A 22658-nucleotide genomic window follows, 5' to 3' on the forward strand; every position below is an offset into this window, starting at 1 on the left:
TCGGCTCATAGAGAGAGTCATTTTCACTGGCTGCAGCTTCCAGTCTGATTCTAAAGAACAGTGATTACAGCGTCGGTTCCCATCTCAAAGGAGGCTCCCTCTCCTGATCTCAGGAGATCTTTCGTAAAGCTCCCATAATCTCAGCCCAATAAGCTCAACTGCTGGACTGATGGACTGATGGCAGAGAGCCACCGTAGATGTCACTGCAGCTTTGCTCTGTGCATAGATCCGCTAATGCCCCCTTTTTGAAGGCCTGTGGGATCTTCCACGGGGACTTAGTGGACTGTGTACTGTACTGTTTGATGACTGTTCTTATGGAGCCACGCCTAATCCCTAACCCACACCTTAACCTCTTCCTGTCTAGGATGAGGCACACAGCAAAAGGTGCAACACGTCAGTGTTTCCCAGAAACTGCTCCCACACGGTTTTCCTGCCGGCACTCCTGCAGCCTGCACGGCGTTCCCTCCCCCAGCGCTCGGTTAGAGAAAAACAGTCGACGGGTCAAATGAATACACAAGTTTAGAGATGTTTCATCTTCTTTGCGCCGCTAAAGGAGGCAGCCATTGTTGTGAGGGTAAAGACTGGTTGTGTTTGCTGTGTGTATTAACTGCCACCATATTTAGTCAAAGGAGAGGAATGTCATGGTTCGGGCTATCACTGGGACGCTGTTGAGCCCAGGGGGATTACAGTAATGGATTGAGGGCCTGTAGATAATACTTGTGTAAATACTGTGTGCCTCTTTCCTGAACCCTGTGCTCTTGGAGTGGGCTCTGTCTTTTTTGAGAGAGTTAAGCTTGATGGTTGCATCTCACATTGCGCCGGAGGAGGAGGAGGAGGAATGCTCAAAGAGAAGAGTGTTCTAGCGAAAGGCGGCAAGACGCGACTTGCCCATGGAACATCTGCGGGCCCGTCCCACGCCTCACGAGATGGGGCTGAGACTTGTTTGTGTGAAGAAGCTTGTCACGACTCGCCCGTCGAAGAGAGACAAACCCTGAAAGCTACAGATGGGAAAAGGTGGAGGGGAAAATTTTAAAAAGGCAGAGTTGAAAAGGTTTTTATGATATGGGCTATGGGATTTCTCCATAATCTTCACGGAAAAGCCCTTTCTCTTACAGTTTAAGTTACAAGATTCCTTTTTTTTCCGCCTTCTGACAAACAGAATACCTGCAGCAGTGATTTACAGCAACAGAAAGCAGGATCACGCTGCGTTGGTATAAATATAAAAGGCAGATATTAGTCTGTCATCAGGGGGAAAAGGAGGAATTTGGATCAGACCTCACCAAACTGAGTTTGTTGGAGTGCTCTCAACACAGAAATCATTGTTGTGTTATAATTGAAGGTTGGAACAACAAAAAAGTGCTGGCAGCTCAAACGCTTCCTTCAAGGATAAGCAGATCAAACAGTTTTTGAAAATAATTTTAAGCATGTTTAGCAAACTTTGGCTGCTCTGCATCTGAAAAGAAAAGGAGAAAATCCTCGATTGCTTTATTTTTTTTTTTTTCCGTTGCACTTCACCTGAAATCTTTTTCCTCAAACCTCTTCCCACCTGTTGTGCTTTCAGTTTTAAAGTTGAAGTTACAGTTGTTCTGCTGAAGACATTTGATTGGCAAATCCCAAGAGGGACAGATACATGTTTGACTCTTTCAACACCGGCTACGTGATGCTGCTTGTCGGTGGACAGGTTTGCCCGGGGACAGGTGTCATCGCTGAGATTGGGTGGTCAAGATTGGTGCTGATAGCTTCGGCCGAGCGTTCGCAGACAGATTGTCCTCTAAAATGTTCAACTTTTCGCCCTGTTTTCGATTTAAGAAGCAGGTGCTTTGCTTCAGTTTCAGAGAAAAGTAGAGCGAGGGAGGAAAAAAACTCTTTGGATTATTGTTGAATTAAACAGGTTTGGGAGACGCTGTAGGCATGACATGACATGTCAGGTATGAAGAAGACAAGACCAGAGGCGCCAAACGTTGCTTGTTTAAGGCCTGATGTTTGTCAGGACTTGACTTCTGCATGCGCCCGCAGCGCCTGTCAGGTAGAAAGGAACGCTACAACTGTGGGCCTGCCCCAACCTGCGCAACACAGGAAGTGTGTGTCTCTGTGTTCCTGTGCTGTGTGTTTGTGTGCGCTGGCTGCATGTGTGCAATTACTTTCTATGTCCGAGTATCAGAACAAATTGCATGTTGCGTGTAGTCAGATTATCCCAGAGATGCATTTTCATTGTAGCTTGAAAGCTGCAGTGTTGTGTCCGCACGGCGGCGAGCTGTGTGTGAGTGTTTTCCAGCTGAGCTTTCCAGATGTGTGCGTGGAATTTAAAAGTACAGCCACTTTAGGTCATTTATTATTTTGCCCTGTGCCAGCTGAACAATGCATCACGTGTGCTTCCTGCAAACACTCGCAGAAGTTTTCTTTCAAATGATTGTGATTAAGCGGCTCTGCATTGTGCGCCTTGTGTTCCTCGGCCGTGTAATTCACATTGTGACCAATGAAAGGCTCATAATTACATGTTAACACCTGAGCGCCGCACCCTGTGTGAGCCACTGAATCCCCATCAGTCAACTGGCTGTCCTCCACCCTGAACAGTGTTGGCTTTAACCGCATGCTGCTTTCAGCAATCAGCAGCAGCAGCAGCTCCTGCTCTCACTGCTGAGCAAACACAGCAGCAGCAGCAGCAGCACAGAGCTGTGTACTCAAAGTTTGTAGCTTGAGGGCTGGGATGGGCCACTCGTGTGTGTGTGTGTGTGTGTGTGTGTGTGTGTGTGTGTGTGTGTGTGTGTGTGTGTGCGTGTGCGTGCGTGCGTGTGTTTGAAACTGTAGGATATCATCTAAACAAACTTTGTGTTTCTGGCCTAACATTTGCGATTAGATCTTTAGGCTCAGATTTGTGCAGACCCTTTACACAGCACCTCTCTCTTTCTCTTTTGCTCTTCTTCCACACCCTCGCCCCCCTTCCTCCATCTCTCTGCTTGGCTTCTCCACCTCATTTAGCTGACTGACAGAGGCGTACGGGGAGTATCAGGTTAGGAGCGAGGGGGCAACTACAGCCATTCATCTTGGAGGCATTTTTTTAAGCTGCTAGAAGGCCGCTTTGATTTTAAGGAAGAGTCAGTTCAGTTGTCGTGTTGATGTACATGTCCCAGACCTCATCGGTCAATCTATCGAGTCCTTGTGCACGAATCAAAACGCAGGTTTTTTTAAAAATATCTTCTGCTTTGCATTCATATTTCCCAGCAGTGAACATCAGCGCTGCAGTGTTGGTGTTGGGTCACTATAAGAGGGTCACTTGAGGAAAGCAGCACATGTGAAAAGTTGCGTTTAATAGCAGACTGCATCAGTGGGCGAAATGCAGGCATAAGGGAGAGACGGGGAGGTGCACTTTTAGGTTTGTCCTGATGAAAGGAGAGGTTGCGCCTGAGGAGAAGAGCAGAAAATGTCCGTGCCAAGCTTGTGTAATATTTAAAGTGAGCACAGACGGTTCCTGGGATGAGCTTCTTTTCATTGGAAGCAAACTTAATAGAGGTGCAATTTTATGTTGCATTGTTCCCGAACACAGCCCCGAGCAGTTTTCACAATGTTCACTTTTCATCACTCAGAAATGAAACTGACAGGAAAATTTCCCCTCCGCCCCTCCACCCTCGGCTCTGTGCACATAGAGGATTTAAAGCTCTGCTTGCACAGCAGTGATTTGAATGGCTTGTGTACACAGTTGGGTTGTGCCTATTAGTAAGAACTCGGTCTTTCTGATGCCTTTACTGGTTATCGCTTCTAACAGTGCCAAGGATCAAGGTGCATCCATTATTCAAGACTCCTGGCTTGCACACTTGAGCCTGAGCCAGTTTGTGTGATCAGCCATCACATTTTGGCTCCCGTCGCTGATGAATCTTTTGTGACTGCCGCGATTAGCCCTCCACTCCGTCACTCGGAGCCGTTGTCATCCACCTGCACTCAGCCTAATGCAGCTCCAGCCTGCCAGGCGCTTCAGAAGCTGCTCTGTGTGATGAGTGGCCATCAGATGCTTTAACAGAGCATCCTCCACCCCCACCCCAAAAAAAGATGAAAGCCAGGCCCTGTTTAATTGCCCCTGGAGGGGTCCATTTTATGGTGCTCCTCGGAAGTCCCAGAGGCTGTCTGTGAGACATCTTTGAGGTTGGCCAATACTCACTTGTAGGGCCGAGTGCTGTGTGTGTGTTTATTTAAGTGGGTCATAATCACAGTCTTCAGTTTAACCCTTTTTGCTTCAGGGGAGCCAGAAGTGCACAGCTGAGGCAGCAGGTGTTACCAAAGTCCTTCAAACACCGCTGTGCACTTATTTTTAAGCTAAATTAGTTTAATTAAATTTTACTGGTCACCAGGAATCTGAAAGTTTCCACCAAAACAAGGTTTCCAAAAGCCATTTACCATCACGTCTCGGGTGTTTCTGTGATCAATCTGTGCTTTAAAATTTAAGCACCGATCCCTCCATCAAAACTTTTCTGTAATCTTTTGTGTTTTCTCTCGTTTTATTTTGCAGTATTCGACCGAACTGAAGAAGTTATACTGCCAGATCGCCAAGACATGTCCCATTCAGATCAAAGTGCTCACCACTCCTCCCCAGGGTGCCGTGATCAGAGCCATGCCTGTTTACAAAAAAGCTGAACACGTGACCGAGGTGGTGAAACGCTGCCCGAACCACGAGCTCAGCCGCGAATTCAATGACGGTCAGTCAAAATCCCACCGCCTCATGTTTCACCTCGGCCATCTTTGTTTGTTGTTGGCGTTTGACCATACGACTCGTGTTGCTTCCAGGTCAGATAGCGCCGCCGAGCCACCTGATCCGCGTGGAGGGAAACAGCCACGCCCAGTACGTGGAGGACTCCATCACTGGGAGACAGAGCGTCCTGGTTCCTTATGAGCCTCCCCAGGTGAGCTGTCCATCAACCCACAGGGAATCCAAGCGACACTCGACTCGGATGGCGACAGAAAGCGAGTTCGCTGTCATGTTCAGCTGCTCAACACTTCACCAACATCTCCATCAAAGCTTTCAGTGCCGCCATGAAAGCTTCAAATTCAATTTTCAGCAAAAACGCACATTTTTCAAATACTGATTAAACATTTGGATTCTACATAATTAAACCAATTTAAATTCCCCAAACCTGAAATATGTCCAAATGCGACCTCTGTTTTTGCGCCTGCCGCCGTCACTCACCTGCAGTCTCATTCTCCTCCTCAGGTGGGGACAGAATTCACCACCATTCTGTACAATTTCATGTGCAACTCGAGCTGCGTGGGCGGAATGAACAGGCGCCCGATTCTCATCATCGTCACCCTGGAAACCAGAGAGTAAGCCGCGCCGCCGCCACCTCCGTCGCCCCCTTCGTTGGCCGTGCTTTGTTTCTGACCGAGGCTGTCTTTGTCTCCCAGCGGTCAGGTTTTAGGGCGCCGTTGCTTCGAAGCCAGGATCTGCGCCTGCCCGGGCCGAGATCGCAAGGCCGACGAGGACAGCATCCGCAAGCAGCACGTAACGGACGCCACAAAGAGCAGTGAGGGTACGAAACGCCGTAAGTAGGGCCGGGGCTGGTGACGGGCTGACGTGCTTTTGGTCTTCCTCGACATGCAGCCGGCGTCGAGGACTCTCACTAACCCGCCTTTCCCCTTGCTTCTTCCCCCTCCTGCTCTGTCTTAGGTCGACTTGTTCTCTTTAGCACGGCGGCCGCTGTATTCACGCTCTCCTCTTCTCTTTTTCAGCCTTCCGACAGGTTTCCCACGGCATACAGATGTCCACCATCAAGAAGAGAAGATCCACAGATGAGGAAGTTTTTTGTTTGCCTGTAAGTGTGGCTTTGCTGTCTCACATGGCTCGGAGTACGTCTGAGCTGCTCGCTGACCTCTCGTCTTATCTGTTCCCCTCAGATTAAAGGACGTGAAATCTATGAGATTTTGGTAAAAATCAAAGAGTCGCTGGAACTCATGCAGTTCCTGCCGCAGCACACAATAGAGTCATACAGACAGCAGCAGCAGAACCTCCTGCAGAAACAGTGAGTACCAGAACAGATTATTGGTGGAGTGAAACACAGATGTGCACAACGGGCAAGCTTCACCATTGAATTCAACTGTTTCTTTGCATTCAGCTGCACTCTCTGCCTCAGTAAACGTCTTCTTTGCTTGCGTGGAGGTTTGTTTGTCTTTCGAACGCAGGGCACTGATGACTAACTGACTGAACATGGCTCACTTGTTGCTTGAACTGTGGATTGCACTGATAAATGAGATTTCTTGATTGTATTTACTGCCGCCGCTGAAGCGTCGCAGCTAGAAGAGCTGATAATAAACGCTCTGGAGTAGGTGTTAGCCAGCGTTTCACAGCAGCTGAGAATTTACTCAGAATCAGCTCAGCCTCGCGTCCAAGCAAAAGCTGTTTTTTGTTGGGGTTTTTTGTCATTTTCTTTCCTCCTTCTTGCTCTCTCTCATGGGACACGAGCCAACGCTGATGAATCGTGACAAATGTACCTGGCTGCGCTTTGTTAGGGAGACTCTTCCAGAAGGTTCCCGGTAACGCCTTTGGGTGCTTTGCCAAGTTTTTACACAACAGCAGCAAACAGAATCCGTGCCTCGGCCTCATCTATCGGCTTCGGCGTAATTAAAAGTGTCTCAAACGCACACGTCCTCGCCCCGCCTCCCTTCTTTCACTGTAAGCTATGGAAACGAGGAGATGGGAGTAAGTGATAGTTTGACAGCGCTGTGATGATAATTACTGCTTATGTTCTAGTTTCCCATTAAGAGAAGGCAGACAGCCTCGCAGTGACGTAGTGCTTGCACTCGCTGTTTTTCTTTGACTTTATTTGTGTTTTCGCTGCCTGTCCGCCCTTCAGCACTAACAAGAGCTTAAAAAGCAGACGTTTAATTTCAGACAGAGAGTGCAGAATTTTTGAAGAGTTTTTCAAATTCGACACTATTAGATTTTGATGCCAACCCCCAGAATCTTGGGATTTGGTGTTTATCCTTCTCTCGTTTGTCCATTTTTGCATGCTTTTCCCAGTTTTCTTTGTAAAACCTTTGACCTGTTGGAGTTTATTACTGTATTCGGTGTTGGAAATAAAAGGTTCTGTCAACAGCGAGTGTTTCAGACCTTTCCTTCTTTCCCTTTAAATGTCAAATAACACCATTCTGTAAAAATGCTGTGATCTGTGTGTGCATACTGCCATCTTCTGGACACACATGTTACTGCAGTACAGTAGGAGTTTCCTGAACCTCAAACTTGAACATTTGTAGAGTAGTTTTCTGTACATCTGGACCTCTCTGGGGTCCGTCGCTCCTTCCTCCTCCTCCTCCTTTTCTGTCAGTGAGCCCTTATTTCTGCTCTTCTCTCTCTCTCTTTCTCTTCTTTCTGGTTCCTCCCTGCAGCCTGATAAAAACCCGTCTCGGTAGCCAGCTCCTGGAACCCGCATTAGAGCAGAGGCGGCGGTGCAGCTCCTCCTGAAATCCACATTCCTCCTCTTCTTCCTCCTCCCTCGACTTAAACGGACCTCCACTCTGCCTCCTTTTCACCAACTCTGATTTCTGTGACCTGCTTCCTTCCTGTGCATCCCGGGACTCTACACCGAGGATGTGAACTTTCTGTTTCTCTCTCCGCTGCTGCTGTAAATGCTGGATGATCACGTCTTGTTTTTATTCAGCCACGACAGACGGTGTGAAGGTTTCAGTAGGCTGCGGGCCTATGTGATCCCCCTCCTAATCGCTACAGACTGAACTGTAAATGAACTTGTGAATTGCATGCGTTATTTTTATCCATAAAGACTGTACTTTGTGTTCTCAGTCACCACTTTATCTCCTGCTTGTGAAACGGATGGGAATCATTTTAGATTTCTTATTTCTTACTAAATGTGTTGCGTCTTTGCATTGTTGTGAGAGCTGGACTCAAATCTCTAGATTTAAATTTTGAGTTGTTTTTTTTTGCTGATGCTGGTCATGTTTTCTAAAGTCACTGCGGGACAGTTTGTGTGCTTGTTTTTTCATTTTCCTCAATAAAAGATCTCTTTAAACGGAGGAAGATGTGAACCGTTCTGTTTAAAACAGATGATTTTACTTGGCTGCTGCACTTTTGTCTGTCAGATTATAATAAATGGCTTTTTTCGGCTTGAATTTCTCTCCGTTTTTAAGTTTGGGTTTGCTGATTTTTGTCAAAACATAGAAAGTTCATGCTGCAGTTAATATTAAGAGTTTCACTTTCAGGTTTGATAAATGCAGTGATTGACACCCACTGTTGATATTCTCTGTTGTGTTGTTGGAAAATGTGCCTGTTAAGAGACGAAATTGGGGCTAAAGCCTTTTTATTGTTGGAGATTAGAGTAGTCCTGTGCTGTGTGCTCTGCTACACCCCCCACTCTCACTGGAGTCTCACTGGTCATTAGCAAGACTCTAATGACCTACTACATTTATTCAGGTGTGTTGCAACAGGGACACATGCAAAAGTTTCAGGACACTGGGCCTCGAGGACTGGAGTTTGACACCTGTGTTATAGACTGTGTAAAGCAGGGTAAGTGGGAAACTCAAGGGCCGATGTCCTGCAGGTTTTAGATGCGTCCTTGATCCAACACAGCTGATTTAAATGCCTAAATTATCTCCTCAACATGTCTTGAAGTTCTCCAGCTGCCTGGTAATGAACTAATCATTTGATTCAGATGTGTTGACCCAGGGTGAGATCTAAAACCTGCAGGACACCGGCCCTCGAGGCCTGGAGTTCCCCCACCCCTGGTGTAAAAGATGGATGTAGCTGCTAGATCTGAACAGTGAAGCCAGCGTAGCAGTTTCTTAAACCTGTCCAGCAGGAGGCGACTCCTCTGCAGGAGATTAAGTCTGCTGGGAAAAATCCCTCAGCTGTGTCACTCTGTGACCTCAGAAAACACTTTTCTGATGACGTGATGATCTCAGGAACTACTTTTAGCTCACACTGAGTGAAACACGAGGCTCATTTTGTAAATTATGATAATTTTTAGAGTCAGAGGATTATTCGGGGTGTGCTATAATAGCCAGTTAGTGAATCAGTGTGCAGTTGCCATCCGGTTTTTACTTTGATCAGCCCCTTCGCCTGTTACATCTGGTTTGAGAGCTTCATAACAGATCCTACGTCCATCTTTTATATCCCATGTGGTCGAAGGCGAAATTCTGGGAGAAAGTAGTGAAACAATAAAAAACTAAGATGCAGTAGAGTCTCTCAAACTGAGCTCAAATGAAAAGAGTGCGTAAAATATTTGTAATATTTCCATCTTCCTGGGGCGAGGGTCTGGTGACAGTAGCAGGGGAGATACTGATTTTCTTTTTTCTGTATCACTAGAATAAAAATGTTTTCATGTTGTTTTCTGCTGAATGCTGTCAGTAACCATCACCTCCTCCTCTCTCCCACCCCAGAACCTCCATGTCATCTCAGCCCTCCTTCGGCTCCACCTCGCCCACCCCCGGAAAGGTCAACAAGCTGCCCTCCGTCAGCCAGCTCATCAACCCCCAGCAGCGTAACACGCTTACCCCGTCCAGCATGTCTGGAGGCCTCACTGACAGTAAGTGTGCCCCCTTCTTTCTCCTCCTGTCTCTCTCGGGTCGTAGACGCCCCCCGCTCCCCTAAATGTCCCCGTGTTTCCGGGTTTTTTGTAAAGATGGCGGGTCGAGGCAGGCGGGAGGGGACCTGAACGCTTCACTTCCCCTCCCCCAGTGCAGCTTCCTCACTGACCTGTTATGATGCATTATTAGTCAAGTACAGAGTGACCTCTGCACGCCCCCGCACCCCAAAGGCTCACAGTAGCTCCTCTTGTCTCTGCAGTGACTCCCATGATGGGCACTCACATCCCCATGAATGCCGACATGAGTTCACTGAGCCCCACACACGCCCTGCAGCCACAGCTGCCCCTGGTGCCCTCCTCCCACTGTACCCCCCCTCCTCCATACCCCATGGACAGCAGCATCTCCAGGTACCTCACCAAACCACAGCGCCACACATCCACTCATCACCTTTAGTCCTTTCTGAAGACTTTGTGCTCTGGAGGCTCAACAACACACAGCGAGCTGATCACGTGACCAAACGCACCTCAGACCTCTTTGTTTTCACAGTTTTTCATTTTTTTAGTTCATTTTTTTTTTTTCTGACAGTGGTTTCACCAAGCACAGCCCCCTCACTTTTCAGCCAGTCACATACCCTCGCCATCGCTACAAAACTGTAGATTTATGGCAGCTATGCACTGATCAGACAACACGATCGCTGATTGGACACAATTCGGTGCATTTTGCTGTTATTTCGGACGATTTGTACGCTCGAGTAAATTAAACCCCAATAACAACAACAAAAATTCTTTGGAAGGAGGCGTTCTCTGAGGAACGAAGCAGCTCGCAGAGGCGGGTTTAAACCTCGAGCTGCGCGTGACGTCCGTTTCCACTTTCTGGTTTTAATGCCAGCGTGGTGAGAGGGGGGCACCGGGAAAGTCCACTGTCAGAAACAAACACCTGAGACGATCAGTAACGCTTCACCTCTCGTTAAATGGATTTTAATGGCATTTATTTGAAATGACAGTGTAATTATAGTTACCTACAAATACTTAACGGTAACAGGGGGTAACAGTCAAGTCATAATTACGCCAACACAATAGAAAACAATAGAAACTAAACATAACCGTGCAGATTGTAAAGGTGACCTCACTGACTAGTGGAGTCCAAGAATTAGACTGAGCGTCAACAGAACAACGACCTTTAAGCTTTATTCCAAACATAACGAGCCACTTTTCTGTCCACACGTATTTCTGATGAGAACCTCTAAAAATGTCAAACTCTAACGCGCTCCTCCTCCTCTTCCTCCTGCAGCTTCCTTATTCGGTTGGGCTGCGCCGGCTGCTTGGACTACTTCACAACACAGGGCCTAACCAACATCTACCAGATTGAGAACTATAACATGGAGGTGAGCCCTTCCCTATCCAACACGAGTCATTTGATGGGTTAGAGAGAAGATTGGCTCCCCCTGCGAATACTAACGCTCCCCTGTGTAATGACCATTAGGACCTGTCCAGGCTGAAGATCCCCGCCGAGTTCCAGCACATCATCTGGAAGGGCATCATGGAGCACCGACAGGCTATGGATTTTTCCCCTCCTCCCCACATAGTGCGCACCACCGGCAGCGCCTCCACCGTCAGCGTGGGCTCCTCCGAGGCGCGGGGCGAGCGCGTCATCGACGCCGTGCGCTTCACCCTGCGCCAGACCATCTCCTTCCCGCCCCGCGACGAGTGGTCCGACTTCTCCTTCGACCTGGATTCGCGCCGCAACAAACAGCAGCGCATCAAGGAGGAGGGAGAGTAAGACGCCGCCACCGCCGCTGCGTCCCCACTTGTCATTTCACGCCTGCTGATGAACATTTCATTTGAAAACCTGCTGTTTAGTGCAAAGCCTGCTGAGAACAAACAGACGCACTTACTTTCATTTTGTCCCGCCAAGTTATTTTAAAGGTGCTGAGCAAACGGTGCATTTTTAGTTTTTTTTTTGTTTCTGTTTTACATTTTATTGTTATGTTGTAATTTCTTGAGAGCACTTAAGAAATGCTGAGGACTTCCCAGATTGCTTTGAGGTATCAAGTGTTCACGATTCATTCCTGAGTCAAAGCGTGAATGGAAAGGAACCGCGTTAGAGGGCTTTTATTAGGGCTTGTGTTTCTGCTATGGGCCGTAGCAAAAGTGTATTTTAGTTTGTAACCCTTTTTTAGTCGAGTACACTGGTTTTCGCTCGTGGCAGGAGTCATTTCAAACATTTCTTCTCAGAAGTATTACGTCAGCTGATGAGCGATTTGTTTTTCTGCTGTGTCTTCCGTATTTTGCTTTTAAAAAAAAATGTTTTTTCATGTGTTGTGAGACCAACGCGTCGCCTTGAAAAGTCTGTTTGCGAAGTGTTTGAGTGCGTGCGTGCGTGTTTAAATGATGGTATTTCATTTGATGTAGCCACATATAGGCCTAACACTCCACCCAGTGTTTCACAGTTATGACTGATGTCGTTTTATTCTCGTTTATTGCTGAGCAAAAGTATTTTTTTGATCTTTTGGTAGAGGAAACTGGAGTTAAATGTATATAAATTTGTATAGTTCTGTTTTTTTTTTAAACTTGCTCTAAGGGAACTGCATGATTTCCTTTGGTAGCTTTATCACTAAGAACAATGTATTAATCAGTTCACAGGAGTACATGCAGTGCGTCTGTGTGGACACAGGATTTAGCCCAGCTTTCTCTCCAGTAGTCTGCATTTGTTAGAAAGAAGCAGAAACCGACTGCAGTTTCATATTTTTGTACAATGTATTGTAAATATGTCTCAGTATATCGAGGGTATTTTGATATAAATCTGAAATAAATATCCATACTTGCTGTATTGCATGTTAACACTCCTGTGTGTCTGTTTATTTCTGCGTTGAACAAACTCAAAGATATCTCGAACTTATGTGGCTGACGTCATTTCAAGAAGTCACACGAAGCTCTGTTTAAGCGTCCGAGCACTGCTGCATATTCTTTTTATTCTTCAGACCCGACAGAGCAGAAAGGACAAGTACAAAAGCAGGACTGAAACCAGTGAGGTTGAGCCTCTGAAGTCGAGAAATAAAAGGTTTCTGTGTAAAGAAGAAAGAAGCTTTAAAATTGTTTGCAAAAAGCAAGAAAGTGCTTCAGTCGTGCTTCTAAGAATCTGCACAGAGACGTACGCTTACCTGTCTTACCAGAAAAATACAACCTAAGATGAACTCAGGACATTTTACACCATGTTATTAATTAGAAATAACCAAGTCAAAACACAGAAGCAAAACAAAAGAAATCTTGGAACTGAGAGATGGTGTGCTTTCTGTTTACCACGAATCTATGCGTCACTGAGACACTTAAAAAAAATTAAATAGACCCTTTGTTATCTGCACGTGGAGGTCTGAGGGATCTTCCAGGAATGGTGAGGACATTTTCCTGAGATCTGATTGTGTACATTTGTTTACATTGGAAAGAACTACACCACCTTCTTAACACTGAAGTTACCTAACAAAGGTAACCAACTCCTGCTACAGAGTCCAATTCTCTGAAGTGCCACCTTCTGTGTTGGTCCTCAAATAAAAAGGCTGTCAACAGCTGGGAACAAAATTACTGAGAACACGATGCCTTCACTGCACACCCAAAAACAGGAAAAACTGCCATTGCCTTTGTTTGTAGCTGAAATGTTTGGCTTTGAAAAACCTGCAGTAACTTTATATATAATACCTGACAAAAAGTAGGAGGCCAGCTGTTTCGCAAAAGACAAGGAAAAACAGAAAAGACTCCCACGATGACAGGATTCAAAAACAAGTTTCGACAAGAGTTTTACCTTCCATATAAATAATCAAACAATATCGGGCAAACCAATAAATTACAAGCCGCTTCAAAACAGCTCAATGTTTTACCGAGATGGGGAGACTTGGTCCTGAAGGAGGTCCAAGCTCTACTGTGACACTGATAAGTCTGTGAAAAATGAAATTCAACAAAAAACAAAAATCATCCTGTTCCTTTTACACGTGTCCAAACTATCTCAGCCTTTTGTCTCTGATTTTTAAAAATACCATCTGCAAATCTACAGAAGACATTTATGTCTTTTTGATGACTTGCAGGAAGCTGGTGCAGAATCAGAACCACAAACTATACAGAACACAAGGACAAAGGCTTGAGCTGTCATCATCATCATCTTGGTATTAGCTAAAAAACAAACAACAACAAAAACAGATCAGAGAAGTTTGAGCCAAAGCTTTAATTCTGCCTGCATTCCTCCTGAGCGACAACACAGTTCATGTCTGAAATGTATCCACTTACTGTTTGTTTAGCTATTTACAGACAATGCACACAGTGAAAACCTCGAGTCTGAGATCATTACACTATTTACAAGTTCAGAAAAATAGGATCTGAATGTTTTTTTTTTACATTTTGTACAGACTGTGAAGCAACGTGATCAGTCTGTGTGGGGAGTCCCCGTCCTCAGGCCCACAGCTACTCTACCTCGGCGACGTGAGCCACCTCCACCTCCATCGTCTGAATCACCTCAGGGGTTTCCTCGAGCTTCCCCCCCGTCAGCGCCTGCTGGGCCAAGACGTAGTTCACGACCTGCATGATGCCCTGATCCGAGAGCGTCGCCACCGAGCCGTCGCTCACCGCCTGCACAGCCTGGACGGCCTCCACAGCCTCCACCGTCTCCTCCGTGATCAGCACAGTCTCGATCTCCTCCGAGGCCGGCTGCTGCGCAGGCCGTAGCTCGGGGGGCAGGTCGGACGCCAGGATGCTGACTGCGTGCTCCACCTGTGTGCCCTGGTTGTGAAACTGGAGGGTGTCCTTCTCCAGCATGATCTTCCCAGGCAGGCTGTCCACGTGGTACTTGGCCATGTGCTTGCGTAGAGTGCGTGCGTCGATGTGGGCCTCCTGGCACATGGGGCACACGTATGGCCGTTCTCCTGTGTGAGTGCGGACATGGCGCTTGAGAGAGCGTGCATCGGCCCAGGCGACACCGCAAGTCAGACATTCGAAAGGCTTCACTCCTTCAAGAAAAAAAAAGAAAAGATGGAGGGGCATTAATGATCGCATTTATAGGACGGAAAACTAATTCGCCACTCCCACCAGACACCCTCACAGGACAGCAGAGTCAACAAGAGAGTCACAGGAGGTCTCATTTTAGGTTACGTTGTTATATGTTCGTACTTTAGCGATAAAAAGCATCTTCTACATGAGAAAAGCTGCACGACGCGCTTACCCTGGTGATTGTTGATGTGGCGTCGGTACTCCCGGAGCTGCGTGAACTTCCTGCCACAGTGCTCGCACTCTCTCTCCAAGTTCTGCTTCACTCGGCCCTTCTTCCCGTGCGTGGCTTTCTTCACATGCCTCCTGAACAGAGCCTTCTCGAAGAACTCCTTTCCACAGACGTTACATCTGACGACACAAACAAAGGGCGTCACTGCAAAGGCGCATGATCAAGGCCAGCCAATTCTGTTGTTGCAACAACCATAGCATTTGTACCTGTCCCCACCTCACAATTTATACCACTCATTAACCATGAAGGAGTTTAAGTGAAACAAAGGTACCGCTTACTTTCCTTTACATATTTCCATGGCAGCGAATTTGGTTTTATTTCAGCTGGTATGAAATCATTGATAATCGGCAGAAAAGAAAAGCAGAACATGAAGTTCTGAAGGATGGTAAAAATGTTTTATAATCATCAGAAAGCTTCATTTTGTTTTTCAGTGTCACGGCAGGAGTGAAAGCAAAAAATGTGGCTGTTTGGAGAAGTTTTGGGGAGGAGCACTACAAACTTAAACGCCACCATCACGTATTAAGTTCGTCTCAGCGGTCTGAAGTTACACGGTGACAGGTGTCACAGGGCTGTTGTGTTGTAGGAGTAAATTCCCTGAAGCTATTCTACTTCTGATTTCTGGGATGCAACGTGATCAACGTGCAACGTGGGGTGCACTTCACCCCTGTCACACTTACTTAAAAGGCTCGGCAACGCTGTGGGACTTGACGTGGGAGTACCAGTCCTTCTTCCAGCTGTAACATTTCCCGCACACCTGGCACTGGAACGGCTTCAGGCCCATGTGCTTGTTCATGTGCTGCTGCAGATCTTTGGCTTCGTAGAACCTCTTATCGCAACTGTGGAAGAGAGGAAGCAGACTGAGACCGCAGCTCGGGCTCTGAAGCAAAGAGGACGGTGTTGATGAAGAGTTACTCACTGTGCACAGGCGAATGGCCGGACGTCGGGTTTGGGTTGGTGCTTCTTCAGGTGTTTGCTGAGAGCGGAGGCTCGGTGGAAGGTGGCTCCACACGTGTTGCAGAGGTACTTCGATTCACCTGAAAAGAAACAGTGATGTTGTCATACAGACCACTGCAAAGGACTGAGCCAAGCTTTTTTATACAACACTATAGACACTTTGTCAGGGCGGTAATCAGCTGCCTCTCCTGACAGCTCCGCAGCCTCAGAGAGTGAGAGCACATGAACCCGAGAGCTCTACCGCAAAGATAAAACTCACGTTCAATTCAATTGAACAACAGGGGCCTCAAGACGCTTTCTATTGTAAGTTAAAGACCCTACAATAATACAAATAAAACAGAGAAAACCCCAACAATCATTGTCAAAGTTAAGTGTTTTCTCCATTGTGAAAGTGGCTCTTTTTCTCCTGGCTAAATCACCGTGGTAACTGATGTTGAACACAACCTGGTCGACTACCACCATCATGATAGTCATCATCTCTGATTGGGATTTAAGGTTTTGTTTAGCCAACCAACGCTAAACTAAACTAAAGTTTGACCCTCGAGTCTCCACCTGCTGAGCGTTCGTTCAGTTCACAGAGGGTCTCAAAGCAGAACAAGAAGTACAGTCAGGTAAATGCACACCAATCGGAAAGAGGAATTTTCAGAAATCCTGGATTAAAGAGAAGAAAGCTGAAGTCCTGTGACTGACCTGTGTGGAGGCTGGTGTGCTCCTCCATGCTCCTTTTGCTCACAAACGACTTCTTGCAGAATTCGCACTGGAACTGTTTGGTGACGTCGTGCAGCGCTCGGTGCATCTTCAGGCTATGTTTGTGGGCGAACGTCTTCCCGCAGACCTTGCAGGAATGCGGCCGCACGCCGGTGTGATTCAGCATGTGGATCCGCAGGGAGTAGAGCTTCGGTAATGTCTTCCCGCAAATGTCACACACAAATTCTCTTTTGGTGAGCGAGGACGATGACGACGTTTTCTCGTCCATCTCGCTGTCCGCTTTCTCCTCAGAGCCCTGCTCCACTGAGGGTTTGGCGACGGGGGCTCGCTGGCTGCTCTGCTGCTTGTGTCGGGCCAGGTGGGCACGGAGAGAGGCGGCGTACTGGAACTCCTTACTGCACAGCTGCAAGGAAACGGAAACATCTCGGTGAGAGCGGGCAGCATTAACAATTCAACGCCACACAGTGACACGCGCCGACACTTACGCTGCACTTGTACCCTCGAGCTTTCTCGTGTTTTAACGTGTGCATGATGAGGGAGTAACGTCTCTGGAAGGACATGCCGCACTCGGAGCACGTGTGCTCGCCATCTACGGTGCTCTCTGCCTGGGTTTTCTCCTGACTGGGTGTGGTCTCTGGCTCTGAAACCTTCGGAGCCCCGGCCTCCTCAGTAGCGACTTCCTCGGCCATAACGCTCTCCGCAGCACTGACCGCTGGATCCGCTGCAGACTCAGGCAGTGCTTCCACCTGACTTTCCACAGGCTGCTTGGGCGGCCTGCCTCTCTTCCCGGGCCTCGACCCAACCTAGAACACAAGTACCAACACCACAAATATTTCAACATGTGCCATATCTTGTTATTTTTAACAAAAGCAAAGGTTTAATGTCACAAGCACTTCTTGTTTGTCTCTCACAGAGCTTAAGAAAACCAGTTTGCATTTTCAGTGGGGGAGGGTTCAGTATCTTCCAAGTTTCTCTACAAGAAATCAGTTTTAGAGCGGACCACAGCTGTTTTTTATTTTCTAAGTAGATTTTATTTTGATTCGCTCTAAGCTTTTTAATTAATTTTTCACTATTAAACTCCGTTTCAGTTAATTACTACAATGGATTTGCTGAGTTTCAGTTTATATTGTTCAAGATCGTTTAGTTTTATTTCAGGGTTGGTTTAGTCTTCTTAGTTATTGTAACATGGAGGGTATTTTTGTATCATAGGGACGCTTTACAAAAAGGCGTGAGGTTGAGAGTTTTGTTGAAGAGGTGAGTTTTGGGAAGAGTAGATCTTATAACACAAAAAGCTTGAAGGCAGCCAACTCGGAATCATGTGGACATCCTAAGTCTGGACAAACAAAGCCTCGTGAGGCAGGATGTGTTGAGAAAAGCGATCAAAATGATAAAGACAAAAGCTACGACTATTTCTTGCTTTTAAATTGATTTCAGTTAACTGAAATCTTCTTTCACTGAGTAAATATGTTCTTCGGCCCCAGGCCTGAGCTCAGACTTTAGACCCACCCCTGTGAACTTTTTCATGTCTTTGTTAAATCTACATTGTTTAATGCTGTAAACATGGATTCTGAGGAAGCATTGAAGCAGTGCCGAAGGATTTTTCATGGGATGACCGTTTTGTACCTTCGGGGTGGCAGCACGCGGTGAGGCTGAACCTTTCTTCGCCGCCTCCTCCTCCTCCTCCAGCCCCATATGCAGACGAGCGTAACCGCCCTCTGCGATGGAGCGCTGCCGGAGTCGCCTCCTGTTGGGGTCATCTGACGTGAACTCCTGCTTGTCTGAGTGACTTTCATCTGCAGAAGGTTCCTCGTCCTCCAGCGGCAGGAACTCCTCTATCTCCACCTCCTTCCTCACCTTTGCTGGACGTCCTCGTTTGCGTTTCTGCGGCAGTGGCGCTGGTTCGACCCTCTGTTGCTCCGTAGTGGCCTCCTGAGTGGACGTCGCCGCTGCAGGTGCCAGCTGGGTGACCTCCAGCGGGCTCTCTTTGTTCGGTTCCACGTTTATGACAAATGTTTCTGCTTCGGCGACTTGTGGCTCTTCCATCGCCAAACATGCGGACACCACGGCGAGGGATTCGCTGGCCCCGGCCTGCCCACTGTGGGTGACCACAGTCATCGTCTCCCCCTCCAAACCTTCAGCACCCCCTGAAATAAGAGTGACGGTCTCACCCGGTTCCACCTGCCCGGTGTGTGCAATCAAGGCCACAGTCTCGCTCTGTCCAGCCTCCCCTTCGTGTACTCCCTCTCCTTCTACTGTCTGCGTAATGACCGCCATCGGTTGCTGGATGCAGCCGTCTTTAGAGGGTGTAACAAAAGCCAATGTCTCGCCTGACACGGTGACGCCGCTGTGCGTGACTAATGCCTGTCCGTCACTCTCTATGGTTACCATGTAGGTTTCAGAGTCGTTCTTCGCCTCTTCCTGAGTGGCCGGCTCGCTCGACAACACCGTGTGAACGTCTCCCCTCTGATATACCGTCAGCTTCTGCTCTTCCACCTGCTTATGTACCGACTCGCAGATCTGCAGCACCTCGGTCATCAGCAGGTGTCGGGCGAGGTTTGCAATGTCCGCCATGATGCAGAAGTTAAACGTAAGCGTGGATGTGTATGCAAAGTCCAGGAGCGGGAGGAAGCTGGCTTTGGTGAACCCTGCAGGAAGAAGGAGGAATGTTAAAGCTGGGCGAAGGAGGAAAACATCCAGCAAGGAATAAAAAACCCCCCAAAGTGCTCACCAGAGAGGTCGACGACCGCTTCGTGCGTGGACGCAGCGCCTTTCTCAAAGAAGAGCTCGTTGAAGTACTCGCTGCACGCTGCCAGCACAGCTTTGTGCGCACGGTACTCCTCGCCTTCGATCAGCAGCGTGATGTCACAGAACTGATTGCTGAGACGCTGCTCGTTGAGTTTGTCCAACATGGTCTGGCTGTGTTTGGACAGGAACTGATTGACCACGCCTTTACTGTCAACCTGAAAAATAAAACACATTTTAGGGAAAAGCATCAGTTTTATTCAGTAATAAAAAACAACCTCTCTCACATGCAAACTTCAATTTTTATTCTCTCCTCCTTCCCCCACCAAGCATGATCAATTTACTACTGAGTGGCCAGCTCTTATTTTGAAAGTCCAGCCAATGCTAATCAGATGAGCCAGGCGCTTCCTGCCTCCTGTTTTTCTGCTGGTTGGCAGTCTCAGATGTTGGATGGCTGCTTCCAAAGGCAGGAATCTATCCAAGCTAGCCAGATCCTTTGAGTCATGGATTCAGGTGCGCTACAGATGGTGATAACACCTCCCAGACTTGTCTTCACAGTGAGAGATTACAACTTATTAATCTATCACCAGTATCAAATCTGTTTTCACTGTCTGCAGAATCCTGAAGCAAGACGGTTCTAATTCGAACGGTTTTGGACTGCAGCTGGCGATGGCGGTCCTGGTTCAGTTCTTAAGATCATCTCTCAGCTAGAGGGTCACTCTAGCCAGAGCCTGCAACAGGTGGTTCTGCTGCAGAACCAGAACTACAAACTGCACTTCAAGATGGAGGAGATGGAGCTGAACCGCAGCCATTTGTCATAAATAACAGAATTATTTAATAATTCGGTTCAGCTGCGTACCTCCTTTTGGGACACACATGCCCGTTGTTCCCCCTCCCTACAAGCTCATTTAATTTAGCTTGAGCCAAGATGGCTGTAAATGAGCCTCTGCTCAACAAGATCTAAGCAGAGGAGGTGAGAGTCGCATTAATGTAGGTGAACCTGTAAAAGCCACTCATGACTTCAAACGCACCACAAACACACCCTAATCCAGAGCCAAATTCTAGGGACCACCCCTGATGTCTTTGGAAAGTCAAAGAAAAGCATCAGTAACACCGTGACTTTTGTTTCATTAATGATGAGTCATGTTAAATAATCAACATGCAGCACAAACGGAACATAAATGTGTGGGAAACACTGAACGAGACCTCTGATACTCACAAACACCAGCTCATGCTTCGGCGTCCCCTTCGCCATCTTGGACCTCTGTTGTTGAGAACAATCTGTGAAGAATAAATTTTCATCTCCCTCTTCTTCCTCCTCCTCCTCCTCTTCCTCGTTGGAGTTGGCAGCAGTCCTGCGTCTGCCTGGTCGGGAGAACGATCGCTGCCCCGAGCCGTCATCGGTGCCCCGCCTGCTCTGACAGTGAGCGCACTCCCTGATGTGGTCTTTGACGTGCTTCAGGATCCCTAAGGGGGATGCATGACAGCGACTCTCTGATCAATACCAGAAACTGATTTGTTCTACAGATGTGTGAAAATTAAAGCACTTCCTGTCACGCCTGTAGCAGTAAAACGAATCATTTCCTGACTGGTGGTGGAAAATTAGCCAGGTTTAAGACAAGGGAGGCTTATTTTGAACACTGAATCATAAAAAGCTACTCCAAGAATAAAAGGATGGAGCTGAAATGAGGACTAAGCGAACCATTACTAGATTTTTGTGACTCTATTGTTTTGTATTTATTGTTTTAACTTGTCAAATACTTAATTCTGGTCAGTCTCAAGACCATCTGACATACTTAAAATCCTCATGGGTGTCCCAATTGCAAATACTTAATCAACCTTTCCTGCAGACTCCACAGTCTTAAGTTAAAACAGACGAAAAAAATAATAATAAATAATAAAAATTAAAAACACATGAAGAAAGATGTTGTCATCTTACGGCGAACAGCTCTGCACAGCTGGACTGGCAGCAATAACACACAATGACTGCATTCATTTTCAGGAGCAGCTGCAAACATATCAGCTGTGTGCCCTGAGCCATCTCGATCTATCCAATAACCACGGGGCATCGTTAGAAAACGCTACAGACAGACATGTATCTGATATCAGAGTCCGAACATATGCTTTATATATTGGCTAAATTATGCACATTTCTTAAACTAAACTTAATAACTTTCTGATCAAAATTTTTGAAGGTTCAACTGAAACGCACAGACACACACAAGAAGCGATGAGCTTTCTCCTTTATATTAATGTAATATTCCCTTCTAATAACATCCATCCGTTTGAATCAAACCTCCTCATTGGCCGCTAGATGGCGACAGGGAGCAGCAGTGAGCATGCATTTCTGCAGGCAGGCTCATCGTGTTTATTTCCACCGGCTCATTTATACTCCTCACACTAACTATCAGCCACCCCCCTCGCTCTCTCACCTCTCCACCAGTACTTCTGGGAGATGACTTCCCAGGTGAGCTGCTGGTTCAGGTGCTCTCCGCCCACCATAATGTGCGCCTCGTTGATAAGTTCCTTCCTGCGCTCGTCCTGCAGCACCACCTCCAGCTCCGTGAAGTCATTCTGGCCCTTCAACCTGCGCTGATAAAATAAGGTCCCGTTCCGCACCACGTAGCAGGCGGCCGCCTTGCGGATCTTCCTCTTGGTGTTCCCGGGCGTCCCCGGCGCGTACGGCTCCCGCTCGTCGGTCAGGTAGCGTATGATGGCCAAGTAGCTTTCCTCACACGACATGTCCGAGCCGAGCCGAGCCGAGCTTCTCACGCTGAACTGTGGATTTTTCTGGAAGAGGAGGACCCTCCTCAGCTTCCCGAAGTCGGACGGAAATTTTTGTACGTCGCTCGGATCGTTGCTAATGCGAAATAGAGCCGCTACAAATGCATTTCAAATTGTTTGCGAAGGTGGAACTGCAGTTCGCAACCGACTGGGGAGAAATGCCCGAACAGACAAAATGGCTGCTGCACAACCGGATTTGGCGTAACAGGGGGCGGAAGTACGCAAATGTTTTCCCTGCCACAAGAGGGCACAATGTGCAAAGCTTTAACGTCATGGAAAAGAACCCGAGCAATTTAAAAGTGTATTTATTTTGTTTTATTTACCTATAGATTAAATATTTTTACTTATCTGAATCTTTATTACTCTTTAGTGGGCGTAACAAAACCCACAGTCTCGCCTGACACCGTGTAAGGCCATATATTGATTTTTATAAATTAAATGCCACAAATAAATATTTAACTAAATAATTATATGTATTTATCTTGAATTTATTTCTATTTGTCTAACTAAATAAATGTAAGATGAATGTTTATAATTGTAAGTAATATTTGAATATTTATTATTTTTATATATACATTTGCATATAAGTGAATAATATATTTTATCTAAATTAATTCAGTTGAAAAGTGACTTTTTTGTTTATTTATTTAAATATAGTAAAATTAAAGAACAAGAAAATAAATTAAAAAAAA

The 22658-nt window shown here is 46.9% G+C and overlaps 2 protein-coding genes across 10 annotated transcripts in view; one reads left to right on the forward strand and one right to left on the reverse strand.

Annotated features, from left to right (window-relative positions):
* The window catches only part of tp63 (tumor protein p63), a 57636-nt gene extending 45272 nt beyond the window's left edge, over nucleotides 1–12364 (forward strand). For 5 of the 9 annotated variants that reach the window (XM_039606328.1, XM_039606326.1, XM_039606330.1 and 2 more), the window contains 10 exons: nucleotides 4502–4688; nucleotides 4777–4892; nucleotides 5201–5310; nucleotides 5392–5528; nucleotides 5716–5798; nucleotides 5881–6005; nucleotides 9373–9518; nucleotides 9779–9926; nucleotides 10810–10903; nucleotides 11002–11298. In XM_039606328.1, the coding sequence (XP_039462262.1) occupies nucleotides 4502–4688; nucleotides 4777–4892; nucleotides 5201–5310; nucleotides 5392–5528; nucleotides 5716–5798; nucleotides 5881–6005; nucleotides 9373–9518; nucleotides 9779–9926; nucleotides 10810–10903; nucleotides 11002–11298 (1443 nt within the window). Of the gene's footprint in view, nucleotides 1–4501; nucleotides 4689–4776; nucleotides 4893–5200; nucleotides 5311–5391; nucleotides 5529–5715; nucleotides 5799–5880; nucleotides 6006–9372; nucleotides 9519–9778; nucleotides 9927–10809; nucleotides 10904–11001 lie in introns of all 9 variants that reach the window. The other 4 variants (XM_039606325.1, XM_031730531.2, XM_039606324.1 and 1 more) reach the window with 3 other exon arrangements.
* Nucleotides 12365–13712: 1348 nt separating this feature from the next.
* Nucleotides 13713–22418, reverse strand: zbtb11 (zinc finger and BTB domain containing 11). Its single transcript, XM_031730529.2, has 10 exons — nucleotides 21615–22418; nucleotides 20402–20649; nucleotides 19169–19400; nucleotides 18064–19085; nucleotides 16926–17243; nucleotides 16423–16843; nucleotides 15695–15812; nucleotides 15456–15614; nucleotides 14722–14897; nucleotides 13713–14509 (listed from the first exon to the last, which is right to left on the reverse strand). Exons 1-10 carry the CDS (start codon nucleotides 21922–21924, stop codon nucleotides 13968–13970), a joined length of 3546 nt encoding a protein of 1181 aa, XP_031586389.1. The 5' UTR covers nucleotides 21925–22418; the 3' UTR covers nucleotides 13713–13967.
* Nucleotides 22419–22658: the final 240 nt, after the last annotated feature.

This window comes from Oreochromis aureus, linkage group 23 (assembly GCF_013358895.1).
Source record: "Oreochromis aureus strain Israel breed Guangdong linkage group 23, ZZ_aureus, whole genome shotgun sequence".
Classification (NCBI taxonomy): Eukaryota; Metazoa; Chordata; class Actinopteri; order Cichliformes; family Cichlidae; genus Oreochromis; species Oreochromis aureus.